Source organism: Parasteatoda tepidariorum, chromosome 4 (genome assembly GCF_043381705.1).
Source record: "Parasteatoda tepidariorum isolate YZ-2023 chromosome 4, CAS_Ptep_4.0, whole genome shotgun sequence".
Lineage (NCBI taxonomy): Eukaryota > Metazoa > Arthropoda > Arachnida > Araneae > Theridiidae > Parasteatoda > Parasteatoda tepidariorum.
In genome coordinates, this window is record NC_092207.1 from 30,524,352 (window position 1) to 30,550,162 (window position 25,811).

General features: G+C 29.7%; 1 protein-coding gene across 28 annotated transcripts in view; it reads right to left on the bottom strand.

Annotated features, from left to right (window-relative positions):
• LOC107456607 (bruno 3) overlaps positions 1 to 25,811 on the bottom strand; it is a 705,687-nt gene that overhangs the window by 93,071 nt on the left and 586,805 nt on the right. For 26 of the 28 annotated variants that reach the window (XM_071179608.1, XM_071179595.1, XM_071179599.1 and 23 more), the window contains 2 exons: positions 15,279 to 15,437; positions 7,519 to 7,663 (listed from right to left, as the gene is read on the bottom strand). In XM_071179608.1, coding sequence (XP_071035709.1) covers positions 7,519 to 7,663; positions 15,279 to 15,437 — 304 coding nt within the window. The remainder of the gene's footprint in view (positions 1 to 7,518; positions 7,664 to 15,278; positions 15,438 to 25,811) is intronic. The other 2 variants (XM_071179603.1, XM_071179590.1) reach the window with 1 other exon arrangement.

Below are 25,811 nucleotides of genomic sequence, written 5' to 3' on the forward strand. Positions count from 1 at the left end.
CAAAAGCTTTATTAACTATTTTAATGCTCCGCTAAGCTTGCCAATGACATATAACTATTACTGCCCTTTGTGCTAAGCCTAACGATGCCCATCATCAGAGTAGAATATATAATTGGATTATATACCACGTATTTTATTCTTTGTAAATGTAAGTTCGAAAATAATTTTCATCTTATATGATTTATTATAACTCATACTATGGTCTTGATATTATGCTTGGGGATGTTGAAGAAAGTATAAAATTCTGATAAAGACTTGTCAAAGTTAGAATATTATGACACACTTTAAATTTTGAATGTCGCTATTGCTCTTTTGTTTTTAAATATTTAACTAGAATTAGGCTAAACTAATACTTCTAATATGTAAATTTTAGCAAAGCACAGATTCTTTGTCATTTATACTAATCCACGCCAATGTAGATTCTTGCCAAAACTAATAAATGAGTAAATAAAATGGATATACAGTGGCGTGCCTTTACTCGCAACAAAAAGTTTTACATATGCTCACAACATTATTCATTTTCAAGTTAGCTCACACGTTTTCCCCTTATATCACTGTTTAAAGCTAAAAACATAGCATAAACTAGAGAAATATAATATAAAATATAATTCTAGCACCGTGAAATTTTTTGAACGGAATAATATAGGACACTAGTGTTTCCTAATTGAAAGGACAACTGTATCATATAACTTTTTTTCCAAGATTTTTTTTAAATGTCAAAATGTATTCTGCAAAAACTGGAAAAGTTAGTTAATGAAAAAGGGGTGGGCAAATTTGTCCAGATTTAGGATGCTATATAAAAAGGCATATATAATCCTTATATCAAATGAAAAAAGTGTTCTTTGGATTTTAATGTTACGCTATAATCCTTTCGGGTGATATCGATCCCGATACTGATAACTATTTTGTAACTCGAATATAAATATGGATAACGATATCATAAAAGAGGCGAACATGTTGAATGGAAGGCAAATTGGACATAAAATTAAAGTTACGCGACATTACTGTGCATGTTAGTGATTTATTTATTTTTTTGAAAATAAACAGTGGTTAAAAAATAGCTCTTTAGAATTTATAAATAAAAAAAGAAGTTAAAATGCTTCTTAGATTATAAAGCAATTACTGCATTTTTAACTTTAATAATCCTCAGTCTTTAAATAATTATAACCTCGTGTTAAAGTAAGATTAAAAGCGGGCATTTTTAAAATTACTTCTTGATAGATATTAATTACTCTAAGCAGATTATGTACTTAAATTAATGTATGCCTTCTAGAAGATTTATTTCACATAATAACATCAATAAAATAATTGAAAGTCTAATATTTTTCTCATTATTTTTAATAAAACGGACTAGGTATAGATTAAACATTACTTCTCACAGAATACTTTTTTGATTAATATAAATAGAAAATTAGAGCGAAAATATCCAATTCCTAAATCGTTCTCCAATAAATACTTTCTTTTAAACAATAAAAGAAAAAAGAAATATTGACACTTCACATAAATTAAAGACAAAATTACTCGTTGCTTTTTTCCACAGCAGCAAAAAGTATAGTCATTTTGCGTTAAATAATAAATGACTCCTCCAATTTCTTCCTCTTTTTTCATTTCTTTTTTTAAAAAGAATAACACTTTTTATAAATCTTAGATGCGAAACTTTCTCATCATTCTAGTGTGCTTATCCCTTTGCCTACATATATCTATATTTGTTGTAGACATAAATGTTAAGAAGCATCTGTCTTCGGTAGTTTGCCCCCTTTTCCCCCTCCCTCCTCGCCACGGCAGCTGATATCAGTGTCTTTCTTCTCTAATAAAGATACAAAAGACCATAAATTCTTGAACGCAAGTGGGCTTTGGGCAAGTCTTTAATAGAAGTTGGCGGGAATTTTCCCGTTTTTTTTCCCTTGTTGTTTTAAAACCTGCGTTTATCACAATAAGCCCGAAAATGAGAGAGATTATTACTGGGGAGTTTAAAGGATTTATATACGCTGCTTACAGATAAACGGGAAGTTTACTCCCTCTGCTGATATCTTCCTCTGGCTTTAATGTCCACACAAATGGTCAGAAGCTTTTATGGCACGCCCGTTATATCATTTTTCGAAGTTAAGCTTATTAATAGATATTTATTTCTAGACATTTAAAACATGTTTTGGTTCTAGATATCTTTATTGCTGCTTAAAATTCAATTTTATTTTTATACGTTTGGAATTATAATCACGATTCTCTAATCAAGCAATAATATATATTGTCCACAAAAATGGTTAGAGCCGATATATCATTTTTCGAAGTTAAGCTAATTAATAGATATTTATTTCCAGACATTTGAAACATGTTTTGTTTCAAGATATCTTTAGTGCCTACTGCTTAAAATTAAATTTTATTTTTTATACGTTTGCAATTATAATCACGATTTTTTAATCAAGCAATAATATATATTGTCCACGCAAATGGTCAGAAGCTTTTATGGCACGCCCGTTATATCGTTTTTCGAAGTTAAGCTTATTAATAGATATTTATTTCTAGACATTTAAAACATGTTTTGTTTCAAGATATCTTTATTGCCTACTGCTTAAAATTCAAATTTTTTTTTATACGTTTGCAATTATAATCACGATTTTTTAATCAAGCAATAATATATATTGTCCACACAAATGGTCAGAAGATTTTATGGCACGCCCGTTATATCATTTTTCGAAGTTAATTTTATTAATAGATATTTATTTCTCGACATTTAAAACATGTTTTGTTTCAAGATATCTTTATTGCCTACTGCTTAAAATTCAATTTTATTTCTATACGTTTGCAATTGTAATCACGATTTTTTTTAATCAAGCAATAATATATATATTGAATAATTATTTTATGGATGTGTTTCAGAATGTAAAGCAGTTGTAGTCAAATAAATATGGGATAAGAGTTTTGGTACTAAAGTTTTTTTCTTTTAAAAAGTTAATACATTACAGTAAACGTCACAGTGGAACTTAGTTAAGCCTTAACCTGTTAAACTCAATTAGAACCTTTTAGGTTTTAGGATTAAGTTAAATAAATTTTCGAACTGTTACTCTTAAACATATGTAGCAGTTAGGATTCTATGCAAATTCATTTTTTAAACTAAAAAAATTGAAAAAGCTAATAAAACTAATTTTCAACTAATTTTTTTAACTAATAAAATTTTAAAAAGTAAAAATTCGGACGAAGAAGTGTGAAGAGTTTTGTATCCTTGCATTACGTCACTGTAATTTTTTCATGGCAAGCGGAAAATAAATGTCTATTTTTAGTTTTATTATTTTCATATCAGTAGTTAAAATGTAAAAATAAACAATATGATCTTGTAAAAGAGAGAAACTTTTTCAAAAGTATTGTTTTTTATTTTAAAGCTTTACTACATTTATAGCAAATATAATTGTTATTTGATTTCAAATAATAACAAATATTTACTGCATTATAGTGCAAATTCAAAGAAATTGCTTATTAAAGGACTTAGTGGAAGATAAATGTTAATTAATACTTTTATTCACTCAATACTCCAGATTTTAAAATTGCGTTCTAAGTATATAATTCCTATTAGTTTTATTGGTACAACATGTGGTTGATAGTGGTGTAAGTATAGTACAGACAAATCAACGAGTAAGACAGATTTCAATAAACGTTTATCATGTTTTCCTATTAAGTTCATTAATCTTGAAGAGATCTATTGCTTAATATCATATAATTCAATGTTTTAATCTGATTTTTGAAAGCTACAGTGCGTGTATAATTATAAATTCAAGTTTATAATTTAAAGCAACTTTAAATTAAAAAAATAATTACTAAAATTTTACTTTTTAGTTTTAATTTGGCTGAAAGATTGCACGGTTTCGATAGATAAAAAAAATTAAATCTAACTTTTGGATTTTTAGGCAATTGGCTAGCGTGTTTTAGTTACAGTATATTAATCAATCGCACACATACATTTAGTGCGCATTTAAATATAATTCCATTGAATAAAAATTGCTGCTTCTGCATCAATCTTGAGAAATTTTTTAAAGGTTGTTTCAATTTATGAAAAAGTTCGAAATTTTAAATTATTTTAACAAGGTACTTAGATTCCTAAGTTTATAACTTTTCTGTGAAAAATCTAACCTCTTATCATCTTTAACTTCTTAAACTTAAACTATACTTTCTTTTTTAATTGGTTTTTAGAAACAGAAGTACAGTAAAAGCACATTCAAACTGTCTCACTTCGTAATAAATTTTTCGTTAGAAAAATAAACTGTTCTTAACTTAATTTAATTGGTCCTAGTTCAGAGAAGATCTAGGTTTATTAAAATGCATTAAATATACGCCTTTATAAGAGCTAGTTTTGCTGCAAACTAAGTGTTAAATATAACGTTCACTATATATATATTGCCTTCACAACATTTATGACAGACTGTCCTGGTTTATTTTATTTGTATTGTTTTTTTTTGTTGCTCGAAGTATAGAATTTCCGCAATAACCTGAAATAGGACTGCATTTCAAATAGGACATAATAGAACATCTGGTAATTTTTTTTAGTCTAAGTTTGGAGAAGATCTAGATTTATTAAAATATATTAAATGCTGTGAGAAATAGCCCTGTCATTTCTAGAGATAGTTCTGTTTCAAACTAAGTGTAAAATATAGCGTTTACAAAGTATTAATACTGCCTTCACAACAGATTCGAGAGACTTTCCTTATTTATTCTATTCTTCTTGTTGTTTTGCACGTTGCATGGAATTCGTACAACAGCTTGAAATAGGACTATATTTCAAATAGGACATAAGCTAATAAGTTTCCATAAGTAAGGCATCATCCCAAATAAGAAAGAATTTCATGCCAAAAATAGGCAGTATCAGATTTTAGTCATTGGCAAAGAAAAATAAGTTCTTCGTAAGGACAACCTGAGCCCAAATCTTACATGGGGACATTATAATGCTTCGTCTCCTTGCTATGACCTTTTTCCAAATATATCCCATCATGCCTAGAGGGTTACAAAAGATGGGAAGCAATCACCATATCTTTACCTTAATGCCTTGATGGTAACAGGAGATCTTGCAATTCCAATGCACGATCATTATTCTTGGCATCTTGGCGAATCATTTGGGTCATTAGTTGAATAAACGGGAAAGGATTTCTTAAGCTACAACATTGTTTTTTCTTCTCTTGGCTACGTTGGGCTTGCAATTGGACACGCCAGACGAAGCAGTTTGGTGGAAAAAAATAGCTTTCATTTAGACCTGTCTTCTGCTGGATTCAGATAGATGACGAGGAAAAGTCTTCTATTTCTGGAAGAAGGATGCGTTCTTATCTTCCAGTCTTCATTGAAGATGGAAGGTTCAAGTTTCAGGAAAATGATTAATGTTTCGCAGAGGGGAGCTTATTTCTGGGAGAGAAGCCGTAACACATATCGTTAAAGAAATTATTTTTTAAGGACAGTTGTTATTTGAATACTAAAAGTTATTTATAATGAATATGACTTTGAGATCGGCAAGCAGGATCTTTTTTGAAACTTCAGAAATAAATGTTTATTTTTTTAAAAATAATTTCGCTAAATAATTCTTATATTTATGTTGGATAAAGCTCCTTCTCTTTTTTCTTCAGAAAAAAGTACTGATAAAAGTTTTAAGGGCTACAGGGATTATAATTTTTTAGCTTAAAAAATAAACATTTTCTTTAATGTTTTTAAATTTGTATAATTCTAAGTTATAATAGTAAATTGGTGTAAAGAAGATTAAAATATTTCGAAATCTATAAAAACTCAATGTAAATTCAGTAATGCAAGTTATTCTCAATTTTAGTTTCTCTAATCGTGCTTTCAATTCCTTACTATAAATAAACAATCTAGTCGCTACAAAAGCATTATCATTGAAAATTTCCTATTTAACATAGATATTATAAATATTTTTGAAGAATAAGAAATTTTAATTAAATTTCTTAAAAATCTTATGAATATAATAGAAATGTGAAACTTTAAGTAAAAAATAAAACTTTAAACTACCCAAAATTTAAACTATATACAAACACAGGTTTCGGGACTAGTACTCTTTTTTGAAAGTCAACGAGTAAATCAATTTGTTTGTAAATATAATCTATTTAATACCAACTGATCGCACATAAGCTCAATTATTTTCATTATTTCCATTTATGGTCATAATTTATATTAACCCCAACGCGTCGTTACTGAGTGGTATAAGCTTTATTTGCAATAAGTACTAACATACAAGTGCTTGAAACCACTGTGCTGCACAAATGTTGTACTGTCCAGATAAAAAATACACGCACATTTTCGAAAGGATTGCTCCCTTCCGTTTATATCGCTTGTGGATTGTTTGTAAACAATGCGGATTGGTTAATAATGCTTTTCGGAGATGCCTGGTTTGACAGTAAAAAATTATTTTAAAGTTGATTCAAGGTTTAAATGATTGTTCATTAGTTTGCATAGATAATTTTGATATTAAATGAGAAAAAACTTTTAACAAAAAACTTTTCAGAACTTTAAACTACTCAAAATTTAGACTGAATACAAAATACAGGTTTTGCGACGGATGTGTTTTTTTAAAGTTAACGAGTAAACCAATTTACTAGTAAATGTAGTACTTACTAGTAAATGGAGTGAACCAATTTATTAGTAAAACTATTTAATACCAAGTGATCAAAACCTAAGTTCAATATATAATTGGTACTAATTTATGATAATCCGAACGTATCGTTACTGAATGGAACTAGTTTAATTGGCATCAACTACTAAAATACAAATGTTTGAAACCAACTTGACAAAGACTTAAAGCTTTTCAACGTAAAAGAACGAGATCTAAAGAGCAGAGTTTGCTTTTTAAAAAAAAAACTTTAGTCTGACTAATCTAGATTTAGAATCTAAACTAAATCTTGAATATATTTATAAGAAACAAAAGAAAAATAAACCTATCGCAAAAAAGTAGGGTTATAATGTGCACAAACATTTTAGAATTAAAAAAAATTTCATGACTAGTGTAACATCAAAATAGTGTCAAATGCTTATGCAACAGAAAAAGAATGCTTTAGAAGAGTGAAGTAGAAAGTCTTTGGGTATTTTAAATTAAAGTGTTAGTGCTGATCTAAAGGATGAGATAGGGTTAATCACTTTCCATTTATGGTAGTAATTTATAGTAACCCCAACGTACTTTTACTGAATGGTATAAGCTTAATTTGCAACAACAACTACTAACAAATGTTTGAAACCAACTTGATAAAGATTAAAAGCTTTTCAATGTAAAATCTCGAGATCTAAAATGCAGAGTTTGCTTTAGAAGTCTGACTACACATCTTGGATACATTCATAAGAAACATAAGAAAAGCAAACCTGTTTCTAAAAATAAAACGAAATGGTTGTGTTTTAATTTGTACTAACAATTTAGTATTTAAAAACTGTCATCACTAGTTAGTGTTAAATGTTCTATGCAACTGAGAAAGAATGTCTTAGTAGAGTTAAGTGGAGAGTCTTCGGATATTTTTACTCAAAGGAAGAGATTTAATCACTTACCTGAGGTTGGGGTTATGGCAGGGTTTGCTAGTCCGTTAGGGACCGTCGTCATTTGAGGCAACTGCGCAATGGCCAATGCTGCCATCGGATTCACGTAACCCCCTTGTGCCGCTGCGGCCATGAGGGCTGCTTGCTGTTGCATGAACTGAAAAAAAAAAAAAAACAGCATACATAAAGCACTGAACTGAAGTAACAACATACATACAATACAGATAAACAGACCCCATATAAATCTTTTGGAAATCAATTTTCTGTCAAATTGGCTGAAAATTTAATATGTTATTTTTCAAAATATTCTGATCAAAAGCTCTTGTTGACACTAAGTCCAAAAATGGATAATGTCCAAGTTACGGATCCTTAAACATAAGAAAAATGAACAACGATCACTCTGGTGAAAGGTGTTTCAAGCGCGCAGTATTGGTGGATGCAAAAAAGTAATGCTAGCTACTCATTTCCGAGATACAAAGTTTAAGTTATAAATAGTAGTTCTCAATTCTTTAATTCCGTCACGGTAGCATTAACCGATAAAATTAAAAAAATAGTTAAATTGAAAAAAAAACATTGATAGTTAGATTAGGTAATGAAAATGGTAGTATCACGACGAACGCTGACTACAACATTCAACTACAACATCTGTCGAATTTTTAGCTAATTTGACTGAAAATTAATTTCCATAAGATTTGTGCAGGGTCCTTTCTTCATTTCTAACGAAAATTTATTTTCAGCATACAATACAATCTGCCTAAAATTATTATAAAATACACAGAACTGTTTCAAAAAATATAAAAAAAACGAAAATAAATTTTTTTTTAATCGAACATGAAAACATATATAATTTAGAAAAGCAGAACATGTTAATGGAACTACAACGACTTCATTAATAAAATATGACAATGTATATAATAGAAACATATATAATTTAAAAAGCAATGAATAATAATAAATATTCTGCATTCTAAATTATAATGAAAACACATATAATTTAGAAAAACAGAACATGCTGAGGAAACTATAAATACTTCATTAGTAAAACATTGGACAGAAAGTTTTTATTGCAATGAATCCAATCAAATTATTAAATCAATCATCACATGAATGAATTTTGAGAAAAAAAAAGGAAATAAGTTTTAAACAGACTACCAGAAACGAATGGCATGCATTCAAAGTAATGACGAACAATTAATTTGCTTGGAAACATAAATACTTTAGTATCATAACAGCCGAAATCCAGAGGGATATTTTTGAAAGAGCTGTAATTTTTTCCCCAATGTCGCTTCATAAAAGGCATCATTACATATTTTCTTTGTAATCACAATTTAATCCGGGCTTTTAACACTATCAATGAAGTATAAGTGCTCGTTTTTCTAATACAAAAGAACAATACAGAGGGTTATTTTTTAAAAAAAAAATAGCCATACCCCTCCTCCTCTGCATGCACACCGTTTATCACAAAGAATAGTTATTTTCGCCAAAGCCATTGAAGTTCACGCCATGGCTGTTATTAATCAAAAAAGAAGACGTTTTAGTTTTCATATTATTACCAACACATAAAAGTCCAAAGAAAATGGGGAAAAAATAAATAGAAGGAGCCGGCATAAGCTTCTTTGGCGATGAGTCTGATAATTTATGTTGTTCTTGACACTGTATTGTATAAAAGGAAATAAAAATTTTCCCTTTAGGTTTATGCAATTTAGGCTGGAAAAGGGGGAAAAAATGGCGGAACTGCTTTGGCCAGATAGGGGAAAAGGGGGCAATTTTTTCCTCGTCTTTCATCTTTTGTTTGATAAATAATGCACTGTCCTGATGAAAAATAAGCGCATATTTTCGAAAGGATTGCCCCCTTTCATTTACATTGGTAAGTTTCGGTCTTGGAACAGCTTGTGGATTGTTTGTAAATAATGTGGAAGGGGTTAAAAAGATATTTGGTGTTAATAATGCTTTTTGGAGATGCCTGGTTTTGACAGCAAAAGAATTATTTTTAAGTTGATTTAAGGTTTGAATCATCGTTCAATAGTTTACGTTTATAGTTTTGATATTAAATGAAAAAATAATTTCCATTAAAATAGAGGAATATAAGTTTTTTTCAATATTAGTATAAGGAAATATCAATTGTTTTTGCTTTGTTGACACTTTAATATTTTTGAAAGGATAATTTTAAATGTGGTTTGCATCATCATTTAACGGTTTTCCTTCATACGTTTAGTATTAAACGTGAAAAATAATACAGTTCCTAAAAGTATCGTTATAAGGAAATATAAACAGTTTTTATATTGCTGGAACAATGCGATTTTTAAATTTTTAAACAAAGTATAATCGTGTATTTGCAATCTGAAAGTTTCAAATTGTAAATTTGAATTTACGTTTAAAAATTATATAACTGATTGAAACTATAGTAATCGCTCATGATTTTGATATTAAGTGCAAAAAATAATTTGATTTAGAAAAGAGAAAGATTAATTTTTATTATTATTTTCGTAAAAACATATCAATAGTAATTTAATAGTCTTTAAGGAATTGGAAAATTAGGTTATTAATTTTTCTTTAAAAAATAAACCATCGACAAATCAATGTATTTAAACAGGAAAATTCAGCTATTGGTTGTAGCAGTCTGTTGAGCTGTTTTAAATATTTTAATTTTGAACAAAAAATATTAAAGGAATATATTTATCACTAGTCAACCGACGCTTTTGGTGTTGCTGCTTTTTGTTGACCTGTCTAACAAAATTTTTTAAGAAATGGTCGATGAAGTAGGAAATATAGTTGTTTTGGCACAAAAGGTGCCATTTCAAGACTGTGAATGATAAACATTCATTACATCATCCAGTCAATTAACTTAACCACGAGTAATCAAAAGAATACAGTAAAACCACGGCACTGCGCTGCACCAAAATCCCATTCAAGTTAAATACCAAAAATATGTTTTGTCTTATTCTTTCCTTGCCTAGGCAACTGAGATACGTTTTTTAAAGTCAAAATTTAATGCGTTACCTGACAAACACCGAAATCCAGAGAACGAATTGTTTGTTTTTGTTCGAAAGCTTGCCCTATCGGGTCACTAGAGTTCAGATTATATTTAGGTAATAAGCAAGCCTGTATACAAGTGGTTACAGCCAGCTTCAGCCAAACAAAAACCAAAAAGAGTTTTAACCACAAGAAACCAAGCAGGCGTTTAAAACCAAACAGGAGCGTGTATGTGAAACATACATTAATTACTTTAAGTATTTTTAAATCGGTGGTGGAGGGAAAACCAGTCTTAGAATAGTCTTACAACTTATTTTAATCTACACAACGAAAAAAATATCTTCAAAAATACTAGCATATGGTAAAATTTACCATGATTTTGCTCTATGGAAACAACCAAAAATCTTGGCAATTTTTACTGGAGAGCTTTGGTAATGATTTTGGTATAATTATGAATAAAATACAGTTTCATGTCATTGAGGTAATTTTACGAAAATGTTTTTCTCCGTGTACTTTCAGTTGTCCTCTGAAGTTCATGGAGTTGATTTTTCAAAAAATTAATATGTTTGGTGCAATTTAAACACATTTGACCTTCATAATTCTTTCTTTCTTTATATATCTAATTACCAATATATTTTTTATTTCCATATTATTTTTTTGCATTCTGAAATTTTAACTGTCGGTAGCTTATTAGTCTAAATATCGACTATTTAATGCACTTCTTTTTCTTTAATAATTTTATTGTGGCTTTAATAATGTTTGTGTTGTTTCTTTAAGTTAAACATATTTAATGTAATTGTAATTATTAATCTTAAGCTAATTACAACATAATTTTGATATTTTCACTTTTAAAAAGTCGCATTATACCAAAGCTCATCTAAAAAATTCCCATGAAATTTCAAGTTGTGGCATGGCCTTTAGGATGGAGCGACAGTAAAATTAAAATAAAACTGGTTTTCAAAATTATTAAAAATCTTTAAGTAGTGTATCTCAATAATGTTATTATTTTGAAATTATTAAAAATATTTAAGAGAATCTCAATACTAAAGTTATTGTTCTCAGAAAATTTAACTTAAACTGGTTTTTTAAATTATTAAAAATACGTAAGCAAGCTTCAACGCAAAATTTTTAATCGCTTTTAGAGAGTTTATCATTTGTTTCTTTTTAAACATCACATTGTACAATAGCGCATCTAGGAAATACTTACGCACGACCTTAGCATGAAAGGTCTATACCTATAGGTTAATACCTATAGGTTAAAATGTAACAGAAAATTAAAAAAAAAATTTTTTGCAAAATTATTTAAGAGTCAAATGAAAACGTCGTTAAGAAGTCAAATGAAACGTTAAGAGTCAAATGAAATTATTATACGTCGAAAATTAAGTTAAAACTTCTTTTTAAAGTTATTAGAAAGCTATGAAAGACCTCAATTCTGAAGATTTTATTCATTTTTAGGGTATTTACGATTTACTTCTTTTGAAACTTTGCATTTTAAAATAGCATATCTAAGAAATACGCACCACTTTTATGTTAGAAGGACTTTTATGCACCCACAAGTCAAAAAGTTGCAGAAAATTAAATTAAAACTTTTTAAAATTATTAAAAAGCCACCCGAAAACCTTAATGCTAAAATTATTATTCTCCTTTCGAATACTTAATTCTGAAAAAGATTCAACAAATAAGTAGTACCTCCTTAAAAACAACAAAATAAAAGGTATGTATGCTTAACATTTTAAAATAGATCGTTTTTGCAACCTTAATTTAAAACGCGTTTACCCAAGATAATTTATTTTCCCGAAACTATTTCTCTTTGTAACACATCCTTCTAAATTAGAATCAAAGTTCTGCTCTTTCTAATCTTGCCTGTTGCTTTCTCGAAGCAAGCAAGGATTTAATTAAAACTCTATCTTTTAATCTAAAAGAGTAGAAGAGGGGGGTCGTGTTTAAAAATGTATTCTGAAAAGTAAGTTTTTACTTTTCCCCGCTTTACCTGTTTAATTCCCACAATCCTGCAGTGAAATTAGCCCCACTATCTTCTGTTTATTTTTATTATGGAATCACTTTGGTATCTTCTCGCACGCCACTACCAAAATGGAACAATTTCCCCCCTTTTCAACCCCCCTCTTTTCGCAACAATGAACTGTGATTGCTTTTAATGTTATGTCCTATCCAACTGAAATCTCTTTCCTTAAAACGTGTACCGTTTTCTATTTTGTTTGGATATGTTAATTAAAACTCCGGGATAAAATTTCTCTGGATTTCATATCTCGGGATCTTTTACGTTATAATAGTAGGAGCTGAGGCAAAGGAAAATCCAGTGTTATTTAATAAGAATGTTATTACTATTCACTAAATTTGAAAGAGGATGGGGAAAAATAATTTAATTTTCCCTTTGATATATTTTCCTTTCGACTATAAAGTTTTGAGAATTGTGTAGTTAGAAATTTTGTTTCTCGAGTTAGAGCTGAAAATGTGGCATTGTAATAAGTGCAAAATATTAGAATATGTAAGTTTCTAATTTAGTTTTAATTTTATTGCTTTAAATTTTAAAACATGATATAATATTAAGTCTATAGTTTTTAATATTAAATGTAAATATTGAATTTAAATTTTTTTTATTTTTCATATTCATTTCATAACCTTTATTATAAGTGCAAAATATATGAGATATGAGTTTCTAATTCAGAAAATTTTTATCATTTTAAATTTTTAAGCGAATTTACATTGATTTGAAAATTTTATACTTCATTCATTTTATAACATTTCTTATAAATGCAAAATATCTGAAATGTGAGTAAAGCAAACATTTATGCAGGTGTATCATTTTCCTGATCACGTAATTTATTCTAGCCAGCCAATCAACAGTTTGGCAATCGAAATGGGATTTTGGTGATACATCGCAGAACTGCCATGTACTGCGTGTGGATAGCCATAGGAATAGGAATAGGAAATACGCTAGTTTTTTTTTTTTTGGTTTCAAACCAATATTTTTTTTTTTTTTTTAACTCGGAAGGGCAAGCGGGATCATTTTATGATCCTCATGCATTCGATAAGTTTTGATTCCTAAACAACTATTCACCTGTTTATCCCTTTTTATTAGTAGCTGAGTTTTCCATCATTATCTTCCTTAATTTAAAGGAATTTCGATCATTTTCTCACCCCCAATAAACGTTTTATCAGTTACTGTTATGTTTTTATCAGATGCGCGGGGACTGATCCCGCACGTCTTTCCAATTTATTCTACAAATTATTTCATTTCTCATGGCTGACAAGTTCAGTGGGTTATTTTTTATTCCCAATTACAGTGATTTCTATTTGTTTACAATGTTCATAAAAATTTTCTGCAAGAAGCACAGGAACTGCTTTGCTATCTAACAATAACTGCGCATAAAAACCGGTGACCCAACTGTTACCTAATTGTGCATGAAATTCAGACTTTGGCTATGTCACTTATTAGTGATTAACACTGGAAAACGTGCTGTTAATTCATGTTTGAATCATGAACTGTCAGTTTCAACTATTTAACAGTTTTCTTATGGAACCTCTCAAATATAGAAATTAAAAACTTCCTGAAAAGGAAATTTTTATTAGAGGGTTCCACTAATTCTGGAGAAGTCGAGAACTACTGGAACTAACGAACTGAGCCCAATTGTTCCGCCCCCCCAAGGTACACATAATCTCTGCGTGTGGCTATAGTCTCCGATAAAAAAAATATTTCTACATATATACAGTCAAGTTTGCATTAAAACAATTAAATCGAGTAATAATTTATACATTAATTATCAGGGAAGTAAATATTATCATGTTTCAATCAATTTTATTGCTAAAAGAAAGGTAAAAAGATTCAAATAGTTAAAGAAATACATATTCTGAGTCTAAGACTCAAAAGTGTTAGATTTGCAATAAAGATTATAACGTATTTTAGCAGCTTATTTAATGAATTTGATTTTGGGTCCTTCCATGACCCCGGCGTGTCTAAATGTTCGTTAAGGAGTGGGTCCAAATGTTCTTCTGGGTTAAGCGTGGTCACTATTTGGAACTCAAAACTGCATTAAACGTAGTGCTTAATTTAAGCATCATGGAAATTTTAAAATATATTTTTGATAATCTAAATGCGAAAAAATATACATTCCCGTGATGGCTCAGGGGACAGAGTAATCGCCTTCCAATGAGGTGAACTGGGTTTGAATCCCAGCTATGGCTGGTCGATGCGAACCCTCATCCGGCTTGTACTGACCACAGTGCTGACGTAAAATATCCTCAGTGGTACATGGATCATAGATCAGAGTTCCCTTGCCATCAGGCTTACCATGGGAGGTTTTCGTGGGTTTACACTTCATGTAACGCAAATGCGGGTAAGTTCCATCAAAAAGTCTTCAACGAAGGCAAATTTCTCCGAAATCTTGATCCAAGAGTTCCCTTGTCTTCTGGATTGGGTTCAAAATTACAAGTCTACGGAGTTGAATCTTAGTAGTCGTAAACCCAAAAATTGGGTCAGCTGTTCAACGATGGTTACAAAATAAAAATAAAATACACTCCCATACATCTGAGCAGAGGAGGGGAGGGAAGGGGGAGGCTCTATACATGGAACCGTTCTTCTTCCCAGTTGGAGCATTTCAGGGATGCGATCGCGAATCGATGTCTTTACATCTCGGAGTTACATAGATAAGGCACTGTTATCGGAAGATAATACAAATACGTGCAATATAAATTTAACATAGCAATGGAAAAATGAGGGTAGTGAAATAGCAATAGAGAATAAAAGGGAAAGAAGACACAGAACGTGTGAGCACACATACATTAAGATCTACCTGTGCGTATGCACCATAAGCACCAAACTGGTTGAAAATGAATGGATTAAGTAGGCCACCCATATTCCCCGTCATTTGCTGCATTCTCCTCATTTGTCTTTCTTTCTCTGTGTCGGCGAATTTCACAACAAGGCTAGATGATGCTCCCTGCAAAACAAAACAAAAACTGAGTTATTTGCATTTTACGAACAAATGGAATCGACAACTAATACAATAAATGACACCATTGAATAAGTAAGGTGGAAATGTATAGTGCATATTTTCCTCTCCATATTGGGCGGTTTTGTCATGCTCACATCTATCGAACTGGGTCACATTTTAATTTCCATTCATTCCACCTTATTTCAAGTTTAATGCCAGACAAAGAGAGAGTTAAACAAACTTTATACTACGGGTTCACGTTTGTAAGGCTAATAGTTGGCAATTTTCCAAGAGATTTTAAATCAGTCCAAATGAATTTGAGGATCGTAGGATTTTATAACGCACCAATTGCGAATTTGCTAGCTTCTTTTAATGAAGATAGTCTAAGTTCCACACTTTTCATAAGTTCTTGTATTTCACAAATGTACAAGCATATATCGACTCAAGATGTATATTGCAATCGAAATGATTGGTGCAAATGCTTCTCTGTATATGCACTTTTGTGTCAATACATGGCCTCAGCTTTTCGTGTTCATATACCGCCTTTTGCAACAAAAACCTTCCATACATTTTTTAAAAAGCTAGTCTGCTTAAATTACCTAAAATGTGGCCAAGTATGAGCATAAACCAACTTTTATTATAAACATTTGTAAAAAGAAACAACATTGCTTAAATATTTATACATTTAATTAATGTGTGGAAGAAAGAGAGGTAATGTGATTTTTTTAATGAAGTGCATTTTAAGATGTATTTTATTTTTTATAAATTGGCTAATGTGCAGTCCGGTTTTATTTTTTAGGGGTCTGACCGAACTATTTTAAGGTAACGGTATAAAGGCTTTCAGCAAAGGAGGTAAGGATCCAAACCTGAAAAAATAGTTCAAGTTTTTTTTGCTTCAAGCGTTCTACTTCACCTTTAGTTCTAGTAAGGAAACTAAGTTTCTGTTTGACAAACTCTATACAGTTTGGTCGCGCTTGTAAAGTTGGCAACTTATTAAGGGATATTGAAGTAGTTTTATGAATGCGTGGTTGAATGTAAATTATATATTAATTGTATGCTTTTTTTTTCTCTTTGGAATGAAAACTGTGAAAGATTTTTAAATTTTTTTTCTGATTCGAATTTTCAATTGAAATTATTCAGATTTTCTCTAATTTTGTTAATAATTTATTCTTCATATACAAGCTGTTTGACTCTGATTAGTAAATATAGAATGACGAAATGTATAAAATGAAATTTTCATTACTTCTTTTTTCATTCAAAATTTCCCAATATTTATTATTTAGCAGACTCGACTTGAAGTCTAATATAAGATTTGAGAATAGTTTAATTCAGCAAATGGAGTGATATGATTTAGTTTCGCTACGTTAACTAAAGCTGTGTGTCAAGAGAAATTTCTCTGAATTTACTACTAAGTTCTAATTTCCTTTATAAAAATGAATTAAAAAAAATCTGAACTAAATTTATCAAATTTCCAGTATTTTCTTCTATTGCTTTTAATAAAACCATTCCCCATTCCTATCTTCTTAATATTATTTTTTTAATTTAATGATGTTTCACTTTCATTCTTTCCTTTTTTTTCTATAGTTATTGATTAAATGTTATCGTTATTTTTAAATTACATAATCCATTATCTTTCATTCTAATTTCCTTAAGTGCTTTGATTTTTAAAAAATCTTTAAGCGGAACTCCTAAATTATGCACTCTCAAACGACTAACTAAAATGAGATTCAAATTTATTTCAAATAAATAAAACTAATTTTTTATAAATAAGAAATGAAATATTTTTAAAAGTAGCGATTTTAATGTGTAACATGATTCTATCAGTTTTGTCAATTTTGAGTTTATGAACTCATTTAAAGATGTATGTATTTTGTATTTTTAAAAAAGATAAGTTTACTTAAGAACGTAATCAATCAATGGAATATTTCTAATTCATCTAATATTCCGACCATTACTGGTACTATGTTTGTAATTACGAAAAATTCACTAAAATTCACAGTAAAATTTACAGCCCATTGAGAAGAACTTTGCAATATTTCTTTGTTTTGAACATTCTGGAAAAGTTTCAAAGTTTCTGCATGTGACAATTTTTGACAACTGTCACCCACAATTGTAGAGACTTTGAGACCAGAAATCTCAAAAACAACTTTTTTAACATTCAATTATAGAATGCTTAGCAAAAACTCAATTAAAATGACGTGACGTATCTAAATTTTATTGTAAAATCTCTTGAAAGATTGTTCGTTTAAAATGAGCTATATTATAAACATTTAAAAAATAGTACAAAATATTTATGAAAAAATATATAATCAAAATGCTGCTCAATTAAAAAAATTAATTCAAATATCTTGTTGAATATTTAACAGAATATAAATACAAAAGTGCTTTATATATGCAAAATTAGACATAAACTTATATAAACCTTTGACGCAGTTGATAGACCGATGTCTGTTTCATATATTTTTTTCTGATGCTCTAATTACAACCAAAAATATTTTATGTTGCTTTTAATTATAAAAACAGTCTAATAGTTACTAAAAAATCGATTAGATTATTGGAATAATATTTGTACTTAAATATGAAAAATAAAAAAGTAAAGTAAAAAACATTTTTTCCCATTCATTTTCAGGGTAAAAATGTATCAATTAATGATTTTATAAATTAAGAAAATTTCATTGATAAATAACTGTTTCTCTTAGACCTAAATAACGGCAAATTAGCGTAAATTTTAAAAAATTATTTTTGGAAGTGAGCCATGTTTGGAAGATTTTACCTTTAATGCAGAAAAAAACGCTGGTGTCTGTGCTGTACTTCATAGCAATAAATTATTAAAATGCTAAATATAATATTGTCCCTTTGTTTTGAGGTAAATTAACATAGAATAATAAGAACAGTAAAAAAAATGTTTAATAAAAATTCTGCGTCATAGGGTAAGAAGTCGAATTCGGAGTCGCAGATTGTATATAGCAGAAATTATTAAAATTGCTATGCATTTTGTTTAAGAACGGTAATTCATATGCTGTAATGCATAACCGTTTTTAGTTTAATTATATTACTATTTGCTTGAGGAACTGTGCATGAACGCTTGACGACTTATTTATATGAATGCTTGACGTCAAAAAAAAAAAGATGAACTTATACTTTTCCTTATCTGCAAATAACAAAAATATTGAAAGTTGAATATTATAAAAAGACATAACCCTGCTTATTCTCACACTGTGGCAAATCGCTGGAATTATAAATTAAGGAGACACGCGTGAAACTTTCATATTCAAACAGCTCTTCTAGTTCCTTTTACTTTTACAAATTAATCCATTAGCATACTGAAGTCTTCATTTGCAAAGTCGCAGACAAACACATCAGAATACTAATTCAGGAAAAACTAAAAGCAACTTCACTTACTCGAACTTTACACGTACTTCGAACATGGGTCTAAAATCACTTAAAACAGAATGTGCTGTCGTCTAAGTCCCTTTTTTTCCCTCTCTCTTTCCCACTTTTGCCCTTTTTAAGGAAAAGAACGACTTTCTCGTAAAAGTGGACCAACGAAATAATTACAGACTTCATTACTTGCTTTTGGCGAGGGGTTAAGACTCACACTAGACACTTAAAACAAAACTAATTAAAAACCAGAGCTCTTAATTTAGGTACTAAACAAGTCTTTCCACATTACGCCAAAGAAGAGGTTGGCGGCAAAAAAAGAAGGCAACTTGAAAAGCCTTTTCCCTATCTTCTTGCCCTACACCTTATTTTGTTGCCAAGCCTCACTGACACTAAATGGGTCTTGATGGTTCCTTCAAAGAAAATTTTAGTAGATTAGATTAAATGAGAACAAAGTGTAGAGTGAAGCGAAGATGGAACCCTTTTCGAGTTCCTTCAGAGCTTGTTACTTAGTAAAAACGTTTCTTTTTTGTACCCCACGAAAAAGAATAAATTCCCTGTGACAGCTCCTTTAAGAGCTCCTTGGTGATTTTCTTTAAATTATTTTAAAAGCTGAAACCACCGTTGGTGGTAGGAAAAATGTCATAAGTATTTTGAGATTCACCAGAACTGTTTAATGACATTATTTTTTTGCAGAATGAACTTTAAAATGACCGAAGGGATGACTTTCGAGTGTAATAATGATCATAAAGTTACTTTAAATCAGCTTAGAGTTGCAGTTTATGAAGTTTTAGTATATTTGCTTAATACCAACATTTGAGGTTATTCTAATTTAGAATTTGGCAGTAAAATTCGCATTTTTTCGAAATAAAATTTTAGAAATTGAGTTATGGCACGAAATAGGAAAGTGTAACGAAATGAATCCTCATCGTAATTTTCAAAATAGATTGCAGAAGTTAATCGCTTTTATTATGGAAATTCAATGAGAGCAAAGTCTCTTCTCATTTAAAAAACTTGAGGTATCAACATTAAGACATTTTTGATGGAAATGATAGATACTTCCGGAAATAGAGATACTTTCCCCTGACCACAAAACCATTGCCTACAGATCTTAAACTTTATCTGTCTATGAATAACTACTACGGATTTGGTATGAGCCTCAACCGAAAAATTTCTCTGAGTTATCACTGAACCAGGGTTCTATACCCGGTGATGGCTTGGAGTCTAAACAACTTCAGATCGATAGGTATGAGCTCTTCTGAGAATTAAGGGTGCTAAAGTGCGCAATGCTGTACAAATGGCAGCATTATGCCGTTTGTCTCGAAATTGTGGAACTGAAAGCTCCATAGTTCCCTTGGCTATAGCAAACTGTTGAGGGAAGATTTTAGCTTGAAAAAATTGGCATGGATACAAATTTGCATTTTTAATTAAAGCTGTAATGATATTTCAAAATATGCTATTTGATTTTACTCGCAAAATCTTTTAGAACTTTAACGAGAATGATTGTTCTCCTAAACTTTGCATCATAAAAGTGCTTACGTTTTGGAGGTAAATGTGTGATGAAAATATGAACTGCATAGCAACTAAAAATAAGCATAAAATCATATTTTATTTCTTAAAATAGGGAAAGATAAAATGTAGAATATACTGCAAACGAAGAGTTTTGGATAATCACGAGTGGTGCTCTAGTCAGTTCTGATACTTCAGAAAATCATAGTTCTTCTTAAGATTTTATTTCATTTACTCTAAATCATTGCTTAATCAAATCTTTAACGATTCAGGGTGCATGTTCAATCTTTTAGCCCTACTCTGACAAATTATTAATCCTTCGCATCCATTAAGGCTAATTCAAATCAGAAGAATTCAAGAAATTGAGTTTCATAGTTTTACTTCAAAAAGAGAAGCTATCTGGCTTCAGCTATAGCTCACCATAATGAAGCAACCATCTCGTTTTTTGCTATTGTAGATAAGTGCTTAATTAAACTGCCATAAATTAATTAGTCTAGCTACGTGATTAAGTTGATTTTTTCTTAAGCAAAATGGATTTCTATTTATCAATTCCTAAACACTTTCTTAAGACTGTATAAAAAGCATTGGATCTTTACAGCTTCTTTAATCTTATCCGTTAAAGCATTGTCGCAAGGTATGTGAAATGTTGGCATTCCTTGTATCATGCACTGTTTTATTAAGTATCAAATAAAAAGTTATGAAAATTCTGTAATTTTTGGGCTTCAAAGTGTTGTTCACATTGCTTTATCCTTTGAATGTTAGCTTGGTTTTTTCAAATTTTAAGCTGAGAGCTTGAATTTCGACAAGAAAGACTCGTTTGTCAGTAAATTATGAAGTAGTTAGTCTAAAATTGGAACACAGCAAGCAAAAGTTTGTTCACCTCTGCACTATGCGATGTTTTATACACCATCAGATAAAATGGCTTGAAAATCACGTTATTTTTACTCTTAGGTTTTCATAACTTTATCCTCTGATCTGGCATTAACTTGACTTTTCCAAAATTTTGACTTAGTGGCTTTCCCGTTAGAAAAAAGCGTTTGTCAAAGAATTTTGAGCTTGTTTGTTAAAAAAATTGGTGCATGGAACAAAAAAAAAAAAAAAAAACCTGATCATTTATGCCTCATACGCCATTTTTGACCATCACGGTGTTATTATCTCCTAACTTCAAGTTAGCCTGGTTTTATATGAACTTTAAGCTGATGACTTTTTTTTTTAAAAGGGAAAAAAAACTCAATTCTTTACCATTTCATTTATAAGAAAGTAGTATACAACAGAAAGAATTTTCTAATATTTTTGCCAGAAATTTAATACTTGGAGCTTTACATAACTGCTTTTTTTTTTATAACTTTCAGATGTAACTAATCTAAATTATGATTGAGTCTGGGATTATCTACACAGTATTTTGCTATTGCTGAAAATGTTTCGGTGCTTTTCTAGTCCTCCTCTCTACAAGCACTTTCCCGTTTTCAAACTATCTAAGAAGTACTTAATGAGTAAAGAACTTCCTTAAAGCTGAGGATGAGCAGGCGACGAAGAAGAAAAATAAAAAAAATAAATCTCTTTTATTTTTTCGAAATAAGTTTTCATAACTTCTTCCGTCTCTGATGATAATCACACGCAAGTTTTCTTCAATACTCTCTTCTCAAACTTTTGATTTCATTTCACTTCAAATCCCCCCCTCTCCAGTTTTGCCGTCTTCGGATTCCTCAGAAAACTGCTAGAGTTTTGGTAAAGACTTCGGTAAAAGATGACAGGAAATTGGGTACCAGATCTTTCTGTCTGGAAAAAAAAATGGCGATGGTTGGTAGGTAGGGAGGGCAAAACCCACCTCCTTCTCACTCTCGACTTCTTTTCACTTCAGTTCGAAGAGTTGAAAACATTGTTCTCGCTAGAGTGAGTAGCCACCTTTGAAAAATGAATTTAATCTTATACCTATTTCTTTTGAGAAGTCGTTCGCAAGGTTTCTAAGCGTTCCGAATAAATATTTTTTCTTTCGATTTTTTTTTCTCTCTCTGTGCTTTTATTTACTTTGTTCAGGTAAGGGCCACTTATCAAAGTTGAGTTTAGTAATAAGGTTGCTTTTTTTTTCTTTTGCTTCTCTTTTTATTTCTCCTCAGATCACCCCAATGAACTCTGCAAAATGTCTGTGTCAAGTTTTGCTGGAAATTTATAAATAAATGACTTCACTTCAGTACGTGAAAGGGGAAAAGGGAAAAATAAAAGTTTTAACTTTTCCCTTTTTCTCCCTCAAAGCAACTTCAAAATTAAATTTCTTGTGAATTATTGCCAAACTACAAAACGTAATTTGTGATAGACGATCTCAATTAGATGTTTTCACAAGGTTCTCTCTCTTTGCCAGATGGCAGTGCAGAAAATAAACAAAAAGAATTGTTCGCTATTTTGTAAATGAAAGTAAAAGTAAATATTCCTTTCTCTAATTCAACACTGAAAAATGTATTAGAATTTTTACTCTCTTTTCTACTAGAAGTTATGAAAACATATAAGCTCTTAAATATTTTAATCACAAACTTATGTTTCACTTTTCTTTTTAAGTATAGAAACCAAAAGCAAGGAAACTCAAGAGTGATTCTCTTACAATTTTCTAAGCAAAAATAGCTATATTGCATTTGTTTGCTATAGCTTAATAAGAAATGTATTATTTAATTTTTTTAAGTGCCATCATTTCATAATGCTAGCAAGTCATGTACTGGTAAATTTGCTGATATATATGAGCCTACTAATGCTGATTTTTCGTAAGAATTCTACTATATATTTTTAGATGTTATGAATTCTTTTTACATATATTCTAAACGGAAATTATTGTCAAAACAGTAACTTTAAATTTACATTGCTATGCTTAGCTAATTATAGCCGTATTTGGGAAAAATAAGTTTTTAACACAATTTTAAATCGAAAAGTTTTCAGAGCTATCAAGTAATTGTTATTTTCTAACTGAAAATGATTTCTGTTTTTAAATTGTTATTAAATTTGTTTTTAGTTAATAGTAATAACGTGAAATTCAGGTTCCACATATTAAATTCCTGTTTGCTATATTAAGTATTTATATATATTATATTCTTTTTTTTAACATTTTATATTATATCAGGTCAAATCATCTTGATAAAAATAAATAGCAGTTTTTTATTTATTTATGGAAAATGTATTTTTAACTTCGGTATACCCTTTTGACTGCAAATTTACTTTTAGTTTAAATAGTAAAATGAAAAATGTTAGCTCCTTAACCGAAAACAAGTTTCTCCTATTAAATTTCTGAAAGTTACATAAACTAGTTATTACATTATACATAAAATAATTTATATGCATATTTTTTATCACTTTAAATTACATCAGATCGTATTATCTGGATGAAATATCAAGTTACTTTACTCAGAGCAAAACATAAAAATATATATTTTCAGCCAAAGAGATATATTGGATACATTTTGACCGATGATAACCACCCTCTTCTTTCTAAACGGGCTAGATGCTAATCCAGAAGCTGCCTGATTAAAAGTTTCTTTTTCACTGAGGCTACTAATTGCTGCTTGGCGAGAAAACCTTCCACCAACATGCACATGGTCACACATGGTGGAATAATTCCGAACATAAACCGTTCCAAAAAACAGGATATTTATGCAAAGTACTAATGACGCAAATGGTGAGATAAATCCAGTTTAGACCGGAATTCGTAATCAAGCCGTAATTTCAAGCACATAATGGTCCCTCTTCTCAGTCGTTGGCAGGGGTGGGGAGGTGAAGGGAGCTGCTGAGTGGCGATGATACATTTATTTTTAGTTTGAATCCGCGCCAGGAAACGTTAAAACGCGTCGCAAATTGAACGAAACTTTCGTATAAATGGGTTTATCTTTTCCCTCATTATGCGGGCTCGTGGCGTCTTTTAGAGCCATAGTGGTATTTGTGCGGAACAGATAGCAGTAAATTTGGCCATAGGCGCTATATATATCCATTTGAAAGCATTCGATTCAAGCAATCCACCCGGAAAAAATGTTTTATTCTGTATTTTTAATGGATTCGTAAAAGGCAGATGATGAAATTTTGGAAGGGAATTTTGGAAAAACGTCAGGCTAGTTACTTGACCGCATTTTTATGCCAAGTTGGCTGATTGGGAGCTTTTAGGGCCACTTTTTCATTCTATTTCTAGTCTTCAAACAATGTATTTGAAAAGTTGGCAGTATGCATTTTTCAAAAACATCTTTCATAATGTTTAATCTTTTGTCAAAATAGCGATTATTGTAAGCAAGTAGCTTTATTTTTATTTTTATTGCCTTCTTTTCCATAGCTTTTGAATGAAAAGATTTTTTTTTATTATTTATTTTCCTCTGAAACGAACTAAATAAGAAAATATTTTATTCCAAATAAATTGAAAAATAATGTTAGCATATTAATTAAAAATTAAAATTGTTAAAAATGCAATAGGAGATTTTAGTTATATAAATATTTTCAAAAGCTTTATTGTTTCTTAATTTTTTTTAGAATAATGCTGTTAGCATAATTTATTTACTTTATTTCTGTTTTTGAATTTAATCTCAATTATTTCTTTAATTTAATTTTTCCATTTATCATTTTCAAATGAAGGATAGAATTTTAATTTAGTTAAATTCAGATTTTTATAGTTGGTATTTAATAGATAGACGATGAAAAAATTTAATTTTACAATAAATTTTATTGTTTTTTTTAAAAAAATAGAGCTTGCAAGCTTTGAGAAATTTTTAATTGCATTCACTACGTTTTTGAAATTTCAAAAGTGCTGGAATACTTTGGCATATATTGAAATGTATGAGGTAATATAATTTTCCAATAATTTTCCGCTTTTTGTTCTGAAAGAAATAATAGCTTAATATCCTTGAAAAATTTTAAAAATATACAGTAAATTTAAAAAAAACTTTTTCTTTTGAAATTTAAAATCATTATTGCAGTCTAAACGTATACCATCTTAAATTAAAAAAAAGGAAAGATTTGTAAAATATTTATATTCTTGACTACAGAAGCTACACATTTTTGGCAAATTTTTGTATCGATGAATAAAAGTCAAAAAGTTATTCTGGCTAATAAAGTTTTATTCTGATGGTGTATTTAATTATTTTAATTTATTTAGAAGATTATTTCTACAGGAAGATTTATTGAAATAAATAAAATTTTGTAGTTTCTTTAATAATACTGAAAATGTACAACATTTTTAATATTTTTAAAATTGGTTCAGCGATGTATACGTACATGAAAAAAAATTTTAAATAAATTTTTTTTAATATTTTTTGCATAGAAATAGTTTTTTTTAAAAATTTTAAATTGTCCTTAAAGGTATTTTAATATGATGCCACCAAGTGACGTATGTAAATTTGCCGATTCAAAAACCAATCAGGTTCGATACACATGCTTGACATCGTTTACAGGTATCCAATTAAAGCTGGTTTAAATCAAATGGTTAGGCATAATAACTTACTTATTCTCGAGTTGCAAGTACCCAATTAT